General features: G+C 43.0%; 1 protein-coding gene across 1 annotated transcript in view; it reads right to left on the minus strand.

The window, feature by feature from the left end:
- Nucleotides 1-23,500, minus strand: part of ST18 (ST18 C2H2C-type zinc finger transcription factor) — a 188,115-nt gene that overhangs the window by 98,319 nt on the left and 66,296 nt on the right. The window contains exon 3 of the mRNA XM_061600648.1: nt 20,693-20,723. Within this exon, the coding sequence (XP_061456632.1) occupies nt 20,693-20,723 (31 nt within the window). The remainder of the gene's footprint in view (nt 1-20,692; nt 20,724-23,500) is intronic.

Here is a 23,500-nt window from a genome sequence, read left to right on the forward strand (position 1 = left end):
TGTACCTCACTTTACACAAGATCATGCATCTCAGTCAAATGGGGGTTAACAAAATCTCTCAGTGACAAGTATAATTCAAATGTGACTGTGATGAACTCTATGTTTCCCGAAAAGTCTGTTGTCACCTGTTGCAAAATTCTACCCCTCTCATTTTTTTCGCACAAGCAATATTCATTGTCTATTGTTCTCTCCCAGTTATGCAATATGAATAACAGCAATGATATTATATCTGTCACAGATGAAAAACTGCATTTATGGATCAGTGTAATCCACTCATTGGTTGCTGGACCCCAGCTCCCCTAGGGAACATCACAAATCTACGTGATGCCCCTGGTTGCTAGATTTTGTGTTTGGCTCATTGATCTAGCTGAAAGATTTGCAAAAATCCCTGTCTCCAGACAGCTCCCTGTTGGTTACACATATTATGAGGCTCGACAGCATAAATTAATTCTTCCAAGGTAACTTATGTGCACTAAATTGGCTCCAATTGTGATTGTTTTGGATGGTAGCATATGACTAACTTAAGCGTTTTGCTTTTAAAAAAAACATTTTGGCAAGGCATCTTCTTGGCAACTCACCATTGCAAACATGAAGGACATGGAAACAAATGTGAAGATCAGCACTGCTGTAGAAGTTACAGTACAACCAATGTGCATCTTAAATTGTGAACTCACTAGATTTGCCACAATGCCACACAAAGCAAGACACCAATATAATGGATACTTTCCAATCTCTGTATTTAAAATGGCTTTGCTTTATGTGGCATATTGTTAGAGCAAAGTAAATGCCACAATGTGGCAATGAAACAATGTGGCAATGACGTCCAGTGTACATATTCCAGGAGTATGCTAAATACATGTAAATAATTATTACCAGCTTGCACCAAAATAATTAAAATTATGCACCAAGATTTTTTTCTACATACCCATTCCATTCCACTTCAAACTTAATATGGTTTGCTCTGCCATTTAGGTCAGCAAGTCAAAACATGGCAGTGGATTAAGACTCTTTGTGAACAGTTTGGGTACATGAAAATTATTTGTAACATAACTAATGGAAAGTAAAAAAGGAGAAAAATATTCAGTCTTCAGAATTCAACTAATTTCATAGTTTCACATAATTTCTACTTCTTTATTTTGGCTATAACTTAAAACACTTGTTGGGTTCTAGTGTATGCACACAAGGGGCTGCCTGTGGACTTTGATGTTAGGCTGCCAAGCTAATCTGGAACAGGGCAGCTCCTACTCATGTGAGGTTTCATGTGGACCTCAGGATCCTGACAAACACACTGGAACCTCTGGACTTGCTTTATACTCCCATTCAGATAGGGCTCTACTGTTCCTACATCATGGTAAACAGGATTTGATTTTATTCCCACTCTTCTCTTGAGTAGTGGGCAGTAATTTAACTAGCACTTGAGGGCAGAATATGTGCAAGTTTTCATGCTAGCTTTTCAGAAAAAAATTAATCAAACTGATGCAGAAATGTGGTGAACTGAACTTAAAGACTGGAAACAGTGAAAATCTGAAATGGGAAGAATTTCCCATCCCTACATTTCGGCAACCCATGTTGCCTCCTCCACATTGATTCTTTTCTCCTGCTTTTTCCCTTCCTCCTGATTTCACATAAGACCTTATGCATTGCCACTCTGAGGCTACCTGGTACCTGATCTTGACTAGACTAATCAGTTTCTAATTTTGCTTTCGTACAACAACCAACTTAGATGCTATTATGCACTTCCCAAACTGGATATGGCAAGCTGCTAATAATCCCTTTCCCTTGAAGGTCTTCATACAGTTCCTAGCCTGGCAACTTGATACTGACAACACAACTTTTAAAAATGGGAGATATAGCATTTGAACACATATGTTTCCACTGCATATAAAATAGAAAGAGGTCTGTCTCAGCTATTTGCACTTCTGTAGTTCTTATTTGCATTTGTATTCCTGTAGCTGTGAATGACACTATGAGAAGAAAATCTCGTCAAGCAGATACAGCTAAAAATGTGAATACTATACAATAATAATGGTTGATACTACTTGTTCATCAGTGTTGTGCACGTAACGGAAATTTTCTATGAATATTGCAGTGTCTTATGATGACATTTTTCATGTAAGATGATGTACCAATTTACTACAGTTCAACAAATATTTCCATCACAAGCCTGGTAACGTCTTGAGATCTTCCTACAAAATCATATATGTTGTTAACGTTTTCCTAGGGAAATTCTTTTGATTTAAAAAGCATTGCCCTCACTCAGAATTGGCTTGTCAGATAGCCTGATCCAATTGGCTATATGGTATGGCGATGTCTTAAAGCTTACTGCACCCTCCCCACTTCAAGATTGGATGAGATAATGCAATAGGGAAGAGGAAAATAGTGCTGAAGGAGCAGCAGAGATGGGGAAACAGAGTAACTGCAAACAACTATAAATATACTTCAAAAAAAGTTTATTTCAGGATGGGGCCTTATCAGGAAGCATTTGACACACTAACTGCTGTTTTTGCACAAAATACTCATAGGAGCACAGAAAGCTGCCTTATAACCAATCAGTCCATTGGTCCATCTAGTTCAATATTATCTACAATGGCTCTCCAGAACTTCAGACAGTATTCTCTCCCAGACCTACCTGGAGATATCAGGGATTGATCCTCAAACCTTGTTCATGCAAGACAGATACTCTACCACTGAGCTATGGCCCTTCCCATAACAAGAAAACATTTAGCACAGACCTCTTTAGTCACATACAACAATATCTTTCATCTGATTTAAGGTTGCTGCGTTTCTTTTAGCTGAACTTGAATATTACTGTTAAAGCCTTTGAACTGATGCAGATGTACATTTCTGTTTTTCATAAGTACAGGCATATTAGGAATGGATGAATTGCTATCGCACACACAAAAAAAATCTGGCTGTTTCATCCCATTTGTGGGTGTATATTTTAGGGAAAATCCTAAAAAAAACCTTGTTCTAACTCCTGATCATTTTAGTTGCCACTTTCTCTAACTTTTCCATTCTATAATATTCTTTGGACTTTGACATTAGGTCTAGTAAAAAAAAAAAGCAATAACAAGAATAATATTGGTGCTGGGGAGAAAGGGAAGATCTATATCTGAACATTCTAGAACCATAAATTTGGAAGGGCTGAAATTTCATATAGTTTAACAAAGACAGAACAAACTATTTGATCTGTATCTAATCCTAATTATTCATACTAACTATTCCTTATACCAAGGGAGTTCTGGAACCTGATCTGCCCTCACCCCATTTTGATAGTGGCAAAAAGGATAATACAGGGTACCATCTTATGCCAGTGCTATTTTGCATCTATATGAAGCTGTTGGGTGTCATCAGTATGCTGATGATACCCAGCTCCATTTCTCATTAATATCTAAATCAGAAGAAGCCTTGCAAGCCCTGGACCAGTGGTGGGCTGGATGAGGGCCAACAAGCTGAGTCAAATCCTGGCAAGACAGAGGTGATGTAGGTAAGTGGTTCCCAAGCCTATGTAACTGTCCTGCCCGAAGTCAAAGGACTCAGTCTCAGGCACGTCCGTGGTTTTTTTCTCTTTTTATTAAAGTTATAGGTACATCTAAATCAGTGCACCTCATTAATCTAACTATACTTTCTAAGAACTGAGTCTATCCCTCTATCTGCCCTCTCCCGTTTCCCAGTCCAAGTCCTCATCCTCTGTTTAGCTCTCATCTCTCCACCCCCTCCCTGCTTGGCTCACATCATCATCCCCTCCCTCTATGTAGATTTCCCCCCACTCTGCGGGCTTGGGCTTGTCTGGATAAGCTTAATGGATCTCTCTCACCAAATCCAGAGCAAAGACATCTGTCACTGCTTCCCAGGATCTTTCCTCTGGAGCAAACCCCCTCTAATGAATTGGATACTGCAGCTTTCCTTGACACCGCTGGGAGTTGAGGATCTGCTCCACTTTGTACTCCTCTTGACCATGACTGGTGGGGGCAGAGCTTTAGGTGCTCGGTGGGGGTCTGGTGCCTTCTTTGGGGTAAGCAGGGATCAGTGAAATACTAGGTGGATCTTTAAGGAGGCGGGTAAGTGTAAGGCGACCGGGTTGATTTGGGCTTCTGCTTTGAAGGGCCCCAACCTCCATGCTTCTAGCTTGTGGCAGGGAACCCGCATCTGCAAATAATGAGTGGAGAGCCGCACTTTGTCACCTACTTGTATTTCAGGAACCGGCCGGCAATGCTGATCTGCTGCTGTTTTACAATCAGCTTTAGCCCTGGCTAATTGTTCTTGTAGCAGCTGCTACATGGCTTGCAACTCCTGCACAAACTCTGCTGCTGCTGGGACAGTGGGATTAGAGCTAGGGGTGGAGAAGGTGTGTGTGTGGTAGCCGAAATTGACAAAAAATGCTGTCTGCTGAGTGAATGTGCACATTGAATTGTTGTAAGCGAATTCAGCTAGGGGCAGTAAGGAGACCCAGTTGTCTTGCTGGTAGTTTACATGGCAGAGGTACTGCTGTAGGGCTGCATTTACTTTCTCTGTTTGCCCATCTGTCTGGGGGTGATGGCATCCCCATCTTGCTCTGTAACAGCTGCCACAAGGTGCACCAGAACCACTCCATGAACTGGGTCCCGCAATCTGAGACCAAGCAAGTGGGGAGTCCATGCAGCCAGAAAACCTGTTGAACAAACAACCAGGCCATCTCCCTTGCAGATGGCAGTCCAGCACAGGGAATGAAATGAGCCATTTTACTAAAGACCAAAACCAATGCTTTCCCCTGAGAAGTGGGCAGGTCTGTAATGAAATCCAGAGTCACCATTCACCACGAACTTTCAGACATGGGGAGCGGCTCCAGCAATCCAGCTGGCCGCCCCAGGTTCTGTTTAGCTCTCATGCATGTGGGACAGGACTGCACATATCTTTCCATGTCATGCTTGACCCTTGGCCACCAGATGTCCTGTGTGACCATCTGTAAAGTTTTAAACACCCCAAAATGCCCTGTGGTTGGGGAGTCATGGCATAGCTCAAACCTTTCCAGGAGGCACATAAAGGGCTTCTTAGTAGGAGAGCATCCCCTCCCCCTCTGAGAGAAGCCTGTCCTGCTGTCCTGGGCAGGCTGCTCCAATTCTCACACCCCCTTCTGAATGTAAAGGTCTTGCTCTTAAGCACAACATAATTCCTCAAACCATAGATCTGAACAGGCAGCTGCCACCATTTTCTCCAGTGGTATAATGAAACATAGTGAGGATGAAAGTTGGTCTTCTTTATACTCTGGCTTGCAGGATAGGGCACCAGCCAAGCAATTTTGCGCCTGTAGAATGTAGTTAATGCAAAAGTGGTACCCCACAAAGAACTGGGCTGACCACACCTGCCACTCGTTCAGCTTGTGGGCTGTCCGGAGGCTCTCTAAGTTCTGATGGTCAGTGAGGACCTCCACTTCATGCCGAGCTCCCTCCAGGAGGTAACGCCAGGACTTGAACACAACGGATGGCAAGTAACTCCTTCTCCCAGACTGTATAGTTTCTTTCCACATTAGTCAGCTTCCGTGAGAAGTAAGCGCAGGGTCATAATGCCCCTCCTTTGGGTCTAGTTGTAATAACACCACTGTGATGGTGACATCTGATGCGTCAGTCTCCACTGCAAAAGGGCATTGGAGTTCTTCACGCTAGAGTATTGGCTCCAAGAAAAACAGCAGCTTTAAATCCTCGAATGCTTGTTGAGCCACTTCAGTCCATCAGAAGGGGCCTGGTCCCTTTAAGCAGTCAGTGAGCAGGGCTCTCAAGTTAGAGAACGCCATGATGAAACATCACTAATAGTTGGTAAACCCCAGAAACTGCTGCAGGTCTTTCTTGGATTTGGAGGGGATTGCCAGGAGAGCATAGAGCGCACCTTCCCCGGATCCATTTCGACTCCTGTGGGACTGATATGGTAGCCCAGAAAGTCCAGGGTCACCAAGTCGAAACTGCACTTCTTCAGCTTGGCATACAGGTGATGCTCTCTCGGTCTCTGCAGCACCACCCACCCACGTGAATCATGTTGCTCTAGGGAGTCAGAGTAAATAAGGATGTCATCTAAATAAACTATCATGAAATGGTCCAAGTAGTCCTGAAATCATTCATGAAATTTTGGAAGACAGCTGGCATGTTCAATAGCCCAAATGGCAAACTCAAAGTGTCCATACCGGATGTTAAAGGCAGTTTTCCACTCATTCCCCTCTTTGATTCTGACAAGGTTGTAAGCTCTGCATAGCTATAGATCTTGGCTGTACGCAGGCACTCCAGCATCACATTTATAAGAGGTAAGGGGTAACTATTGAAGATGGTGATCTTGTTAACCTCCCTGTAATCATGACAAGGGTGCAGCTCCCTGCCTTTCTTCTTGACAAACAGCAGCAGGGCCCCTGCAGGTGACTTGGACAGTTGTATGAACCCTCTCTGCAAGTTGGTGTCCAACTCTGGCTAAGACAGTAAATGTGCCCCAAGGGAATGCAGGCCCCCAGGACCAAGTCTATGACACAGATGTAAGGATGGGAGGGTCAGCTGATCAGCTTCCTTCTTGTCAAAAATGTCCCAAAAGTCTTTGTATTTACTAGGCAAGGAAGCCTCTTTGAGTGGTGGCGTGGCTGCCAATGTTGCTGTAACGGCCAACACTGGAGGCTGGCAATGTCGCTCATGGTAATCTGATTGAAAGGTCACCATAGCCTTTCCCCAAGAGATGACAGGATCATGCTGGGCCAGCCAGGTCATTCTCAGTACCACTTGAAATCAAGGCAAATCAGCTAGGTAGAACACCATCCTTTCCACATGTCCTGGTATCTCCACCCTCAACTCTGCTGTGGCCAGTGTGACTGCCCCTGAAGTCAGGAGCTCTCCATCTATAGTTTCCATGCTCAGTGGTGACTCTAGCTTGGTGATTGGCACATTGTGCCTTCTGGCAAAGCTCAAGCCCATAAATTTGCTGGATGCCCCAGAATCCACCATAGCAAACACCTGGACATCTTGCCCTGTAGGCAAGCCTAGGTGGACCACCAAGTGTAAAGCGGACTTCGGAAGGAGAGGCTTAACTTGATGTCGCTGACTTATAGTCGATCCCAGCTCATGGATGTCTACAAAGGCTGGGATTTGAAGTTTTCCTGCACCAGAGCCTTTTCCGACTTGGAGGGGCACTTCTTGGCCAGGTGCCCCACCTTCCCACAATATAGACACAGCCCCTTTTCAATGCTTCTCCTTCTCCACTTCCACCAGGCATGGCCACACCCCCTATCTGCATGGGCTCCGCCATGGGTGGCATCAACATTCCCACATCAGGGGGAACGCAGGTGTAGGGGAGTGGTATGGGAGGCATGGATCAAGCCATCTATGCTTTGCACTCCTGGCAATGACCTTCAAGCCAGCTGTCTATCTGCAGGCACAAATGGACCAGTTCTGGGAAAGTACTCGGCTGTGGGGCTCATGCCAACTCATCCAGGACCTCTGCGCCGAACCCATTACAGTACAAATACATTAAACGAAAGTCATTAAAGTCGGTTTCTTGGGCAAGGATACAAAAGGTGTTAGTATAAGCCCCAACTGAGTTTTTCCCCTGCCGCTGGTTTCCCAGTTGGCGGTACACGGCTTCTCTCTGCTGGGAGTCTCAAAAGATCTCAGCCATGTTATCAATGAAGGTGGCATACTGGGACAAGATGGGGTTATTTCAGAGCAACAACGGGGTGGCCCACTGGGCAGCTTTTCCCTCCAAGAGACTGATGATGAATGCCATCTTCATGTCATCATTGGGGAATTCCAGTTGACGCACTCATATGTAAAGCTCGCACTGGGCTATGAACTTGGAGAATTGCTCTACCTTCCCTCCATAGCAGTCGGGTGAGCATTCCCACTGGAGACTTGATTTGGGGTGCTGGTAGGGTGGGATGGGCCTTTGTGCTTGTTGTGTTGGGTCACTAGTTGAGTCATTTGGAGGTGCAAGGTCTGATTCTCAGTTTGTAAGGACTGGGTTTCAGTTTGAAGGTTCTGAACTTCAGTTATCAGGGTTTCCACGGCTCTCTGTAGGTCCTCCCCGGCTGCACCACTCACTTCTATTCTGTCTGTCATGGGGACATTGGTTGGAGGAGGTTGTAGCTGAGTCAAACTGTCCTGCCCAAAGTTGGACTGAGATGTGTCTGTGGTTTTTTCTCTTTTTATTAAAGTTATAGTTAAATCCAAACCAGTGTGGTTCGTTAACCTAACTACACTTTCTAAGAACTTTTGCCCTGAACTAACACTAAGCATGTCTTTTCAGCTCTAAGATGTTGACAGCAACTGGGTTCCCCTCCGAGTCCCCTTAAGTAGGCTTGGATCATGCACACGTGCGCGCACACACACTGGGTCCTCCTCAGCTCTGACTGTTGAAATTCCTACCTCAGATGCCTCCAATGTGAGGCAAAGGTCGTTTGACCTCAGCTTCCATCTCCGACAGAGTGGGGCTGCTAACTAACAGTTTGGGTGGGAGAAGCTGATGTGCAAGGTGGAATCTCTGGTGGTGGCAGCGGTGGTGCTTCCACAGAGGGGTCAGGAGCTGAAGGGGCTGAGCCGTCCAAGATGGGGGCTGGGGTGCCCTGTGAATCTATCCCGCTATCTGCCCCTCCCCAGTTTCCCAGTCCAAGTCTTCATCCTGTGTTTCATTTTCATCTCTCCGCCCCCTCCCTGCTTGGCTCACGACAATAACTGGGCCGTTGCCTACTTTGTACTCCTCCTGAAAGAGAAAGTTTATAGCCTCGGGGGTGGCTCCTGGATTCATCTCTGTCACTAATACCAGATTGGATTACTGCAATGCACTCTAAGTGGAGCTGGCCCTGAGGTTGTCCCAGATGAAGAAGCTGAACTGCTCACTGGGGCAGGATATCACCAAAATGATTGCTGCACTCTGCAGGAGAGGGTCTCCTATAGATACTATCTTATCATTAGGTCCATTTTGCACAAAGTAGGATTTGGTCCTTTAGTGTGGCAATACCTACCCTTTTGAACTCCCTCCTATTACATAATAGACAGGAGCCATCTCTATCATCTACAAAATCCTTCCTTTTCCAACAAGCCTTTTAAGGGCAGATTTTGTAACTGAATTGGACTTGAAATTGTTTTCATTGTAAAATGGCTTCAATATGTTTAGTAGAAAGTGATTCGGGAGGGAGGGAGGGAGGGAAGGAAGGAAGTTAAAATAGACATAACATTGATGGGGATGCAAATAACCCCTAATCATCAGATCAATCATTTCAGGATCAAATAGATACACAGACAGACAGAGACAGACAAATACACCCCCTCTCAGCTGATCTGCATATATCATGTGTGTGCATGAAAGAGTGTGCATGCAAATGTGGGGTGTACATACCTACTTTTGGTGATGTCCAAAATGGGACATGTGGCCCCTGGAAAGTTAGCCAAAGGTGATGTCGCCCTTGGGGGAAGTTAGTCACTCCAGCACAGCAGACTGATGCAGTTTCTTTGATTAGTGTTCTCATATAATTTTATTCTTGCAGTGTAGAACTATGGTAAACCTGGGGATCACTCTTACAACTGATTCTTGTTAATGTAGAACCACATATAGCACATATTGTAGAACAATTTTTCAGGTTTCAGGCCATACTCTAGAAGTCAGATATGCAAGGTATTTTGCTGTTGATGTTTAAATAGACTTTACATTTTGATTATTCATATTTTTCTCATCACACACACACAATATATATATATATATATATATATATATATATAATCTTTAGTAATGTATATTTTGGTCATTATTTGAAGTCTCATTTTACTATTTTCTTAGAAAATTCTTCAGTCCTAAAATTTTGAATTGGGGAAAAATATGAACTGTGAAAGACAATTCCAGAGTAATATGACTTTTTCTATATAATGGGCTAGGGTCATGATGTTAGAAAAGTTTTTTTCTCTCTCTCTGAGATGCATACACATGTATTTGCAAATATATGTCAAGCTGTAGTTTGTCAAACAGTAAGCCTATAATTTAGCATCCCTATTACTCATCTCATAAATTCAACCACTAATAGTTTTGTTGCTATTTATCAATGGTCTGCTTGTTGTCATGGAACACTGGTTCAGCTGTCAAGGTTACTGGTGAATCTCAGAGTCATAAAATGGATATTTTTTTTATGAATCAGGAGTGAATATAACTCATTCTCACAGTATCTGACATGAGTAGACATTTAATTAAATAGTAGTAAAAGTAAACTTTTTGTATACTCAAGACATTTCTGCTCGACACTAAAATGAAACCCAAGAAGCTTAACATCTAAAACCAGTGGCATGAAGAAGCTGTGTTGTGCCAACACATGAATCCTCACAATGGAGTGGGGCACTTTCTTCTCCAGTGGAACATCACAAAACATGACATTATGGCATTGCTAAGAGAACATTGTGATGGTGATCCAGAGTAAATTTGCCAGCCTAATTGTATAGACTAGAGATGTTAGGCTGAATCCCCTTTGCATTATATTGACCTGAATAGAATTGACTCAGATATAAATGAGAATAATTTAAAAGTGTAGATATAGGCTGAATTAGATGCGGAAAACTATTATATGCCATCAAACCAATGGACCATCTCACCTAGACTGGTGGAGAGAAGCAGGGATGCAGACCTGATATCCTGGCAGTGGCTTTGCTGCTGTGTAGCAGGATGGTGAGAGGGAGGAGCAGCAGCAAGGTCAGGGCAGTTCAGGCACGAGTGCCCGATTGGCTCTGGCTTGTGTGTCCAAACTGTTCTGCCTCACCACCGCCCTGCCCCTCACCAGTCCAGGGCTCTCTAGCTAGCCCTCAGCATGCTCAATAGGCCGAGCCTCTTTGCCAGGCCACCAGCCCTGCTCCACATCCTCCTCAACCGCTTTTGCCTAGTTGGAATGCATTCTTGAATAGGGATGATGCCTTGTATTTCTCTGGATGGAGGATGGAAAGGTGTGAGTGGGTGTAGGAACCTCCAGCTTTTGTGTAGCTTGAATGTAGCCTACTGTACAAAGATAAGAGTCACATCTACTGTCTCTGGCCCCACCCACCACTGGTATGAAATTCTGGAAAGTTCCTCAAAGGGAATGTAATCCTTGGGCTGAAAAATCCTCCATTCCTGAAATAAACACAGAAATCTTATGCCCACTTACTTGGAAGTAAGCCCAATTGAACTCAATGGAACATAATTCTGAGCAGACAGGCATTGAATTGCTCTGCAGTAAACTGGATGTAATTGCTTTGTGTGTCCTGACCACTTGTTCTATTCATGGCTAAAATTACATACATTGAAAATGCTTGTCTGCTGAAGTTGTATCAAGTAACAATAAAAGCATGATCAATAGTAGCTACAATATTTGTACCACTTTATAAATGGTCATGATTCATATTAAATTATTACACCACAAAAAGCATAACAATGAATATTAAGAGTTAAAGATAAACAAGTGGTTCATTAGCAGAGTTAGGTCCCATCTATAAAAAAGGGTGTTTCAGTAATTTTATAATGTTGTTTTACGTAGGGCTAAAATGAAAGGACCCCTCCCCTGCCCAAATTCGCCATTCCATTTACAGACACAGAAACAGGGAGGGGAGCTTTCAGTAATTTTTTTCAGGGGGCAGTATTCTCCTTCCCAATGCTTCAGAAGAAGCTTACTGTTGGGGACAGCTGCAGCTTACTTTTTCATCATTTTCACTATTTTCAGTGGCCGCCCTTAACAATGCTTCTGGAATGCTATCATGCCATGGCTGGCCAACATTTTCCCCCAAGAAGTCTCCTCAGGATGGTGATGTGCCATAATAGGGGCATCTGAATGGAAGACACCACTACTATCACCAATAGCAAGCCTCACATGAACCTTTCAAAACAAAAATTCACTGCCCACAAATCCCCACCCCATGTTTTCATGCACCCTCCCACTTTCACACACACACCTTTTGGTAGTAAAAAAAATTGACTCAGCATTACTGAAATCATCAATGACACATTTTAGCATGAAAATCAACTTTTTTTAGAGCAACTACTGTGAGATATGTTTGCCCAGAAAACACCAGTTTGAAGGAACATAGTAGGGTTGTTCACACATTACACTGAACACAGGTACAAACTGTCCCTATGCATGTACAAATGTTTGAAGGGATGTTCACATATTGCATTCAACAAGCATACCATCTGGGTATACAAACAGTTGAGATGTAGACACGACCAAGTGTATACTCTTTCACACAAACACTTGTACATATGCAGGGACAGCTGGTACCTGTGTTCAGTACAACCCGCAAACAAGTCTTGTGTGAAAGAGTGCACACTTTTTGAATGTAATATGTGAACACTCCTAACATGAAGGGCCATACAGCAAGTTTCACACAAATGGTGATTTCTGAGTCCTCCTGTCATGAATCTGACAGAACTGGACTTTCCCCCTTTACACCAGGGTTTTTGTAGTGGTAGTAGTAGTAACAGCAGGTGGTATTCCCTCCCTTAGGTTTTGACCACAGACTTTATTCATTACCACCAGTAGTGTAGTGGCAAATTCAGAAGTGCAGGGTCCTTTTATAATAGTCACACCATGCCCCCTTTTCCACTTTCCCTTCTCTCTCTTGCTCTTCCTGTCCTTTTGCAAGTCCACACTCCACTGCAACAGACATTCCTAGGGGCCAATTAGCATGAAAGGGGAGGGTTAGCTACTGAAAAGAGTCTTCTCAGTTGCTATCTCACTTCTCACTCTGATCGGCTCCAATCTCCATGAAAGGACAAGATGTTAATACACTTCCTTGTTATGCTGATTGGCTCATACACATGGACCTTAATAGGAGCCTACTCCCAAAAAAGTAACAGGTCTACAATCTGCTGCAACCCCAGAGGACTACATCCCTGATTACCACAAATCCAAACTACAAATGCTTACAACTGGCCACTCTCCTTTAGCAAAAGTAGCTATGGGAGGTGGGTGAGATCCAAGAGTGTCATTGGAAATATTTTGGGGGGGAGGGGGAGAAGCAAGGTCTATAAATTGTTACTACAGGTCATTCTCAACCCACTCCATCCACCATTACATTTAGAATTCTTGGGGGGAGTGTCCCCCACACACAGACACCCTTGGTAAACTGGGACTGCAGTGTGGTAGAAGGACAGAGCTAACCATTTACATCTTCACCATTCTTTCCACACAAAAAATCCCTCCCAAAGCCAATATTTATTTGCCCTCAGAAACCAATCATCAGGATAATAAAAAGACTAACAATGTTTATGGTATTCATCTATTACTATTCCCAGCAATGTAGGATTGATTCTTCTTCAAGGCTCATGTGTATTGCAGCCAAGGGTTGAAATAAATACATGGACACAAGAGCTGGGTTGAACTATGGGCCACTTTATTAAACTTTAAACTAAACCCTTAAAACAACCTGCAGAGGCAAAACATAGGTGTGGGAGCTAGACTATGATTGAAATGCCTAATTACAGCTATCGGGTGACCACCCTTGCTGGAGCAAGGGCAAGCCATTCTGCTTACCCCTTATCTCCACCACACCCGAGGGTGAGTAGGGGAGCCTTTCCACATCACCACCCCCGGGGCCCTACAATTCCGGGTGGATGAAGTGAGTTGGCCCCAAAGGCAGACCATATCCTGCCCCAGGCCTACAGCCCTGAACTGCAGGCCTCTGGAGCCATCAATCACCCCCAAAGGTGCCTCACCAGCTTCCCTTCCTGCACCTTCCTGCCGAAGTGACCAACTACAACCAAAATACAGTTAAGAACTTTAGATATGCCACATTAGCTAAATCAACCTATTAAGCAAGTACCCCCTCTAGCCCCATTCCATCCCACTACCACAGTGTGGAGTAGGCAAAAAACCTGCCCACCAACAAGGGTGAAAAGGGCAAAAATTCCTACTCGGCCCTGAAGCGACCAGCTGATCACACCATAGCAAGGGGAGGGGGGGACAGGTGTCGCAGGCCAAAGAGGAAGGATTGTGGGTGTGTGGGCTTAAGTAAGCTGCATTGCCCCACCCCCCATGTGGCTCTGCGCGGCCATGTCTGCCGCACTGCAAAAATGGTGGCCAGGACATCAATCCCAGGCCGCAAACACGCCCCACTATACCAGGCTTTGCCAGGATTGTGGAATAGGAATTTCTATTGCTCACATGGTGCCTTGAGCCCCTATAGTTTTTTTTTTTGACCCATTACAGTACAATAGGGTTATACAACATGATTTGGAGGAGGGGAAAAAAGAAAGGCTACTACTCAACAAGATGAATGCTCTCTCCATCCCAATGCCAATCAAAGTTCTGAGGAGGAATTTAACTTAACCTATGCTGGCATCACATCAGGGCAAGCACGTTGACCAAAAAGAGATGAAAGGAGTACATATAAAGCTTTGGATGGCAATGAAGATAAAAGGGAATCAGGACTGATGAAGACTGATATTAGGGCAAATAGCATCATGGAGGTTATTAAAGCGTGCAAATATACAAATGAAAGCCTTGGCAAAGAAGAAAGTGAGATAGTGCTGGGGCGAGGGGTATACATAACAACTTAGAAGAAAATATGTTACGATGTAATTGGAATCAGGCTGGAATTTCAGTATCAAATGGATAACTCCTTTTAAAAAAAGTTTTTTTTTTTTTAAAAAAAGGGGAACAAGGGAGGTGGTGTAGCCTTCTTGGGAATTTATTAGTCCTTCTAAGAGGAGCCTGGGGAGGGAGGGATAATGTTGTCGAGTCATTATGCTTTGAGGCTGGAGATGTTTCAGACAGTAAAGTAATATTATAGGCCACCTGACCAAAAGGAACGACTGGACTGTGAAATGACTGAGGAAATAACAAGAAGCATGTAAAAAGGCCAGAATGATAGGAAGTTGGTAATAACCCAGGAAAAAGGCATACAGTTATAATGAAATCTATGCATGCCTTGAGCTCATTGTGAAGCATAAAGGAGGGAAAACCCAAACATCTTTTGGGCAAACAACAAATGCACATGGTTTACTAAGAAGCCTTAGGCTGCAAGCCTAACCCCACTTACCTGGGAATAAGCCTCGTTACGTCTCAGTAGATGTGGTTACTTTTGCACTCTAAATAAGGTGCTTGGTCACATCTATAGCACCACCTATGTTAATAGAAGACCCAGAGCTCATCATTTCTTGGGAGTGGGGGATATAATTTTGGAAAGGCAATGGTTTTTACTAATTTATTGTACCAGTTTTTTTAGTATTAGGTATTCTACCATGAAAATAGCTCAAGCATATTTATTAAAATACTGAAGAACATCTCAGGACCCTATTCTGACAATCTGATAATATCTTTGTACTGCTACCTCTAGTTTAAGTTGCATGCTGTTACTTTGGCTGTCTCAAAGTTAACTTCGACGTTATTGATTCCTTAGTTTGGTGATACAAGTTAGCTAAGCAAACAAATTCCCGGTTTCAGCAAGTAAATTCTACTCTGTGTTTGAACTAAAGTAAGGCCCCCTTTTATTCAAACTTCCCACTTTTGCCCCGGGTGCGGTTTGGTGTGGTGTGGAGTGTGCATGTGTAGTATTAACAAGGATCACGCTATAGGGGGGCAACTTTTGAAATAAAAACATCTAATCCTAGGTGAGGCCTCAGATCTCAGGACAGATCCCAGATTGGTCCAGCGATGGAGCCAGAGTGTGGAGCTCAGATAAATTCTTTCTAAATGGTTGGCAACCATAGCTTGAAGTGATAGCGAACTACCATTGCCATGAACCTGTATAAGGGGGCAGTAAGCACAGAACTTTCCACACATTGTGTTTTAGCATGACCCTCCAAACATCTATATACAAACTAAAACTCAGTGTGTTCAGAGCATCCCACTGCTTCTTACACAGTCATCTTTGTTCATGGTGATTTATTTATTTATTGCATTTGTATATCTCCCATAGCCGAAGTTCTCTGGGCAGTTTACAACAATTAAAAACATTAAAAACAAATATACAAATTTAAAAACACATTTTTAAAAAGAAATCATGGTATACTGTCAGAACATGGTGATGTTGTACTGTCAGAAGGGGCTATCATTTATTTATTTATTTATTAAACTTGTATACCGCCCCATAGCCGAAGCTATCTGGGCGGTTTACAACAACTAAAAACAAATACAATTTAAAATACATCTTTTAAAAACAATTCAAAACACAATTTAAAAATTTAAAACAATATAGAACAATATAGAATATAACATGTGATGTATACCTTAACCTATGCAACAGAGAATCATACAGAAAGGAACCCCCTTCTCCTGGCAGTAACATGAAAGGGTGCCCTTGAATTGGCAGTTTGCTAGGATGAGGCTATTGGAATTACTGGATGCTATCAGAACTGTATCCTGGTTTTTAGAAATAGCTAATTAAGGAGGGGTCTAAAACATGGAGGAAAAACAAACTATGGAGGATCCTAAAAGACTACAGGCCTATAAAGGTTATTGCAGTATTGGTTTACATTTATAACTGGTTTAATTAATTGTGATGTGAATAGTTGACATACAGGATGTAGTAATAAGAACAGGTGAATTTCAGTATAAATCTTTTATTAGTACTGTGAATGGCATGCAATGTAGAGTAGCCTCTTTATAAATGCCCATGCTCTGTACTGATATAATTTCAGGGTAAAATATCTAAGTAAGTTAGTAATATATATCTGGGAGTGAAAAAACAGACAGCTACTTTTCCACATGGGTCGCTGCTTAAAAATGTTCCCTGTGGCAGATCCAAAAATGTGAGGAGCAATTGTGGATAATGGTGTTGCCCAACTGTAATTGCCTAGCTCATAATGTGACATTGTCCAGCTTGTAATGATCATCTGCATTATGAAGCAGCCAGCATTTCACAACAAAATTCTTCTTAGCTTGGATTAAAACCAGAACCAGAGTGCCTCCCTCCCTCCCTGGGAGAATACCAGGTGTCAGGTGACCCTGGGAACGGAAGTTTCTTGGCTGCCTGTTATTTACTCTAAAGACTCAGGTGACCTGGGGAAAAAATGGCATCCCCCAGGATATTTTGGTGCCTGTAATGCTGCAGTCCTCCAGGGAGACCTCTCTGCTGCCTTCCTCCTGCCAGATAAATAGGAAGGAGGAGTTGTAGGGAGAGATTGGAATGTTCACAGAGGCTGAGGGTGGACCACACCAGGAGTGTGACAGGGTCCAAATTTTGGAAGTGGGCTATGGAAAAAAGCCAGCTTTTTTTTTTTTTTAAATCCCACTCTACATCTAGCTATGGGAGGTAACTCAACACTGCTTGGGGAACTTGGCTGATCTCATGGCCAGAGCCTACATATGATCAACTACCCACACAGTTGGCACCACTTCTGGGATGCTTTATGGCAGCAATAATTGCTTCCCCCCAACTTGCCTCCCACTAGTGATGGGGGAGAAATTCAATTCAGGTCATATTTACAGGCGAACCTACCATGTTCACACTTTCCAAAACAATATGCAAACTGAACCATAGCCATCCTTTGAAATTCACCCTTCTCTGAATTTTGCAATGCAGTTCTACAGGCAAGTAATGTGTACAAAAATGCATATATGAGGGTTAAGTGTGCTTGAACCCTTATATCCCAGCTTGATCACTGAGATCATCTGCAGGAGAGGCTCTGCTCATCCCCCAAGTTGGCGAGGCTCATTTAACATCAACATGAAATCGAGCCTTTAGTGTCATCAGCCCAGTTCTCTGGAATGCTCTGCCAACAGAGATTCAGCAGGCACCCTCTGTTTTAACTTAAGCACCTGCTGAAAACCTTCTTGTTCTGCCAGGTTTATGCAGGCAATTAAAAAGATGCTTTTTTTTTCAACAATTGACCTTTGTTTTTATTGTATTTTTAATATTTTTAATTCTGTGTAAACTGAGAGAAATCAAAATAGACAGATTTACCCATCCCCACCTTCTACTTCTCAGGTGGTGAATAGGGTTTAGAATTTCATTTTACCAATTGCTTGGCCCTAAATGATGGCATGTACAGTAAGTATTCTTCCCCTGAACTATAACAAAATGATTCAGGAGCTAAACCCCCAAAGTCATGTCTCCCATTCACTCAAACATATGAAGAAAAAGGGTTCAGCTTATATTTCCAGCTAACATGCCAATTTTGTATGTACAGAGAGGGAATGTTCAATTAATCAGTTGCCCCCCTCCCACTGTAGTATGAAGTGCTATGGTGCAGGAAAATCTAAACCACTTGATTCTGCTAAACGTATGAACTGGCCCTGTCATGTAAACATGATGGTTCCTAGCATATTAATATGATGTAATACAAATGAATGAAGAATGATACCTGCACATATTTAATCCCTTGTGGTATGAATTCAGGCACCAGTTGTCTGAGATAAAATATTCCCCAGCAGTATGATCTATGCCCTAAAGTCTATGGAGTACAGCCAGATGTTCATTCTACTGCTGCAAGACTATTGGCATCCTTCATCATGACTGATAGTGCTGTTGGCTTGCTGCCTTACTCCTTCTATTTGGTTGATTGTACAAAGGGTGTTAGGCAGCTGCTACTCTTCACCATGGGATCAATGTTGTGGAGTTACATAGGACTCAGTCCTATCATTTCTCACTTGCCATGAATATGTTCATAGTACCCAGCTCTACCATAATACCCATGTAGAAAGGAGATTTTTCATGAAACATGAACACCTCTATTATAAGCAGTATAAACTAACATCTGTGACACCTGACAGAAACCTATTTGAGAATTCGTCTGTTGATAAAAACCTCTCTGAGGTTTAGTCAGTACAGTCTGAAACTATGGAACCCTAGCAGAATTTTCAAACTCTTAAAGCTCTATGAAGGCATTATTCTCTTTATGCAATTTGCATGAGGAAAGAGGCAAGGGGCACTCAGGCTAGCTCCACCACCTCCCAACTCATTCCTGTTACCTGGTTCCACCACTACTTATATGTTGGAAGCAGAGCTTGGAAAAGTTACTTTTTTGAACTACAACTCCCATCATCCCCAGCCAGCATGGCCACTGGATTGGGCTGATGGGAGTTGTGTAGTTCCAAAAAGTAACTTTTCCAAGCTCTGGTTGGAAGGTTCTTATCATGCAGGGAGCTTCCTTGGGTGCAGCAGGTTCCCCACAAGAAGTGGCCAGCAGGGAGGGGCAGAACCATGGATCTGGCCTCCCAGCAGTAGTACTGCTGCTTCATACTGGAGTAGGACTATGTGGCAGGGAGGGCAGACAGTTCAGGACCAATCTGGTGCTCCCACTGTGCCTGCACCATCCTGACCTCTTCCCCACACTATCCCATTATGGGGAAGTGACGCTGCTGCCAGGGGGGCAGGTCTGCAGCACCACCCTTTCTCCAGCAGCTGCTCCTGCTCCCCGCTACAGACTAGTTTCTGCAGCAGGGGGGGCAAGACGACTGGGCCTGACCTCAGCCTGATCAGGTCCAACAGCATCATGCAATGGCAGTGAGACAGGTTTGGGATTCTGTAGATCCCAAGCTGCCTGCACCCTGCCTGCACCCTGCCTGCACCCTGCCTGCACCCTGCCTGCACCCTGCCTGCACCCTGCTCATTTAGAGGCCTTCTGCTATCTACCACAGGCAGGTAGCCTGCAGATGGTACTACTGCCCACCTGCATGTTCAGCAGCCAACTAAGCTGGAAGAGCTGGTCAGAGCGACACCCCCACCTAAGCCAGCACCCTTCCACTCCCCTCAGCCCAACCCAGTGTAAATTCTCAAGCTGAAAGGGTGAGTTCAAAGGTTTGACTCTAAGGGCCTAGGGCACAGGTGAGCAACCTGTGGCTTGGGAGGGGGGTTACATGCAATCCCTGACCTCATTCTATGTACCTCTGATGGCTCCTGAGGCTATTCCATCCTTCTTTCTCATCAGAGTTCTTCCTTTCTGTTCATTTTCTTTATTTTCCCTAGCATTTTAAAGTATTTTCTGCCTTCTTACTATGTAGTAGCTGTAGGAGAAGCTGGGTGCTGCCCAATTAATGCTGTCCCATGACAGGGCCTTCTCAGCAGTGGTTCCCTGTTTAGGAAATAGTCTCCCTGGTGAGGTGTGTTTCACTTCCTCATTATTAACATTTAGGATGGATTTAAAGTGGTGAGCAGGCTGAACAGCCATCAGAAGCACAGACATTATTGCTCACCTCTGTGATAAAATGTCACTGTCAATAGCTAGCTATACCTAGCTAATTACAGCATTGTTCATTAATAGACCCTAATCAAATAAATAAATGCCATCTATCTAGGTAACAGAATTGGTGTGTGTGTGTGTACATTTTCATGCTCAGTTCCATGCAAAACTGCCTGCTTGCAGTGATAGAGAGGTCAGGAAAACACAGGAGATCTGCGTTATACCCAGCTCAAGACACACATCAGACCAATTTGGGATAGAACGTGAAGGGAAAGAAGACTCCTCTTTTAGCAACCAGCACTACCTAAAGCATGATCCTCCAGATGTTGCTGAATTACAACTATCTTCATTCTACACTGTTGGCTATCCTCATGGTAATGAGGGCTAACAATATCTGGATGGCCATAGATTCCTCATCCTTGACCTTAATTCCTCATACAAGGACTTCCTGATAGGTTGTGATATTGTTCTGGTGAACTTTAAAAAGCTTACAAGCACTTTTTTAAAAATAGCTTTTAACAGTGCGGACACACAATTTATCCTGGCTATGTAAGAGATACAAACAATGCAGAACTTAACAGCATTTCTGGTGTCAAAGCCAAAATTTCTTGAATCTTACCTGAGCTCCTGTGCTATCGAATCCACGTGTACTGTTAGTTAAAAAAAGAAGACAATCAGTTCACATATACATATCTGTGCACCTGCCTATTTCTGACGAGACCATTGGAGAGCGCAGGTAACTATTTCCCCCTAACTACAAGATTATCACTGTTACTGGCAACTGCTAAACTTAATGTGCAATTCCCATGGAAACTTGCCCCCCATGTGATAAATTGATTTGGGAATGAAAAAAGCTGGTGTTTACAAATACCTGCCCCACAAGGCTATGTAGCATACTGAAAAAACCAACAGGAGGTTCTAAAGATTACTCATGTTGCACAGGCAACATCAGGTGCCCCACTTCTGGGGAAGTGCTGTTGCTCTATTAAGCCTGTGTGTGCAAGAGAGAGGCATTTAAAGCCCTAAATATGTTTAACTAGCTTGCTAAATGAGAGATATCACCTTTTAAATGTTTAAAGAAAGTATGGCAGTGCATTAACTCTGATTAGAAACTGCTAAATGAAACCCAGCCAGTTAGTCTGTAGCTCCCTGCAGACTCAATCAAATGGAGGTTCACTACAATGTTCAGATATGCAGCAGTAACTTCATTATGCTGTTGCAATTACTCACTTCATTTGGGGATTGATCCTGATCTCACTGAACTATATAGAAATGCTGCAGGGGGAGGGGGAGACAGAAAGTAAGCTCTTAAAAACACATCTCTCTCTCTCTCTCTCTCCAGGTTTATGTTATTGAAAAGCCCATGGAATTACTGATGACAGGGACTGGATAATTTAAATCCCTTATTCACCTGCAGTTGAATATTTAATAACCTTTGAAAAATAGCTATCTGTAAATCATTTCTGTGGTAAAACAAATTTTGAATAGTCATGTGTTTCGGAAGGAAAGCTGGACATTTCGATGGAAGTTTCTAATTCTTTGGCATATCAAGATTGTCGCTAATCTTTTCTTTTGATACACTTGGTTTTTACACACCTCTAAGTAGGAGTATTTCAACTTTGTTATTTAGGAAGGTAGGAAGCTGCCTTATACCAAATCAGACCACTGACCCATCTAACTGGAAGCTGCTCTCCAGGATATCAGACAGAGGCTTTTCCCAACCCCACCAGGAGATGCTGGGGACTGAACCTGGAACTTTCTTCTGCATGCAAAGCCTGCGCTTTGCCACTGAGCTGCAGCTTTTTGTCTATTTGAAAAAAGATTTTCAACTATGCTTTGTTTTAATGATTAGGCATGCATTTACGGCAATCCGTTTTTTTACTCTCCCCAACTCAGAAAGGGAGGGAAGAATATTAAACATTCCTAAGGATCAAAGAAAATGTATTTGCGGCTATAATGGGGCAGAGGACCTTCCACACATAATTTTAAATTGCCCAATATACCAGATCCCTAGAGCAAAACTGCTATGGAAGTGGTTTGACATTGGCGGGACGAGCACGGAAGTAGACAAAATATTCCTCTTACTCTCTGACTTAAATCCAGAGATTACTCATGACGTATCTCTCTTTGCACTAGCGGTTCAAAAATTAAGAGCTAAATTTGTTTTAGAATTACAAACAAGATAGCAGCCTATATTTAATTCTTATTGGATTGTTACCATGTGAGAGCTTACTAGATTTGGCACAATTCAACGTTTTTAAATTTTATATGATTTATATATACATATACTTTTAATACTGTTTTAAATTATTAATATATATTAAATGTTTGGTATTGTATCTTGTGTTGGCCTATGGCCCTACAATAAACTTGATGATGATGAGAATTATTAATCAATAGAGAATTTTTAAAAGGAACAGTGCTGAATGCATATTCACCTGTCCTATTACCCACAGAAATAGCTCAAATTAAGGATCCCATTAAACAGCACCTTAACCATGTGGCAGCAACTCTTCTACGAGAAGCTTCTGTGTGTCTTGGGTAATGCTCAAATGACCCAACCTTGTGAGCAGAGTCTGATCATCAGCCCTGATCATTGGCCATGCTGGCCATCCCTGCACCACACCATCCCTTGCTTCACTGTCTACAATGGCAGCTGCCTGAGCAATGTAGGGTGGTGAGAGTGGGCAACTTATTTTTTCCACCGATTCTTGGCCCTTGTGTCCTTAAATGGAGCCATTGCCACAAGCATAGCAAATGGTGGCCCTAGACTGCTTTTTAAACCTTGTGCTACCCCATTAACCCACACTGATATATAAGGTCCTACAAAAGTAATCAGGAATTATTTGATTTGGGAATGAAAAAAGCTGGCTATGCAGCATATTGAAAAAGCCAAAAGGTAGTTCTAAAGATTATTCATGTTGCCTGTGCAACATCCATTGTCCCACTTCTGGGGAGTAGAAGTACACCCCACCCCCAAAAGATTCTGTTGTGTTTTTTTTACAATATTGTGATTCACTATCCATCAGTAAGCTAGAAGGAACACAGCTTGGACTGAGTAACCACAGCTCTCAGGCACAGCATGCCTCTCTTGGCTGCAGGATTTGGTACAATGGGTAACAAAACTCCTACATGGAAGTCAGGACCATATCCATGAATAAATCACCAGAAAGTACATGCCATCCACATACGGATCATGATGACTGCTTGTGTAACAGTTGATTTACAGAGTGAAAACATGCACTTTCTGGTGATTTACTCATGGATTACACATTAATTTTTACATGCATGCACCTTTCATATAGGAATATGTGAAGTACCTCTAACTGGTCAAAACTTTTAAAATCTTTGTTTGCCCAGAACATTATAATGGAAAGGAAGGAGTCACCCCAATGGTCAGTATTAAGTGAACATATCCATTTTAGGA

Source organism: Rhineura floridana, chromosome 1 (genome assembly GCF_030035675.1).
Source record: "Rhineura floridana isolate rRhiFlo1 chromosome 1, rRhiFlo1.hap2, whole genome shotgun sequence".
Taxonomy (NCBI): domain Eukaryota; kingdom Metazoa; phylum Chordata; class Lepidosauria; order Squamata; family Rhineuridae; genus Rhineura; species Rhineura floridana.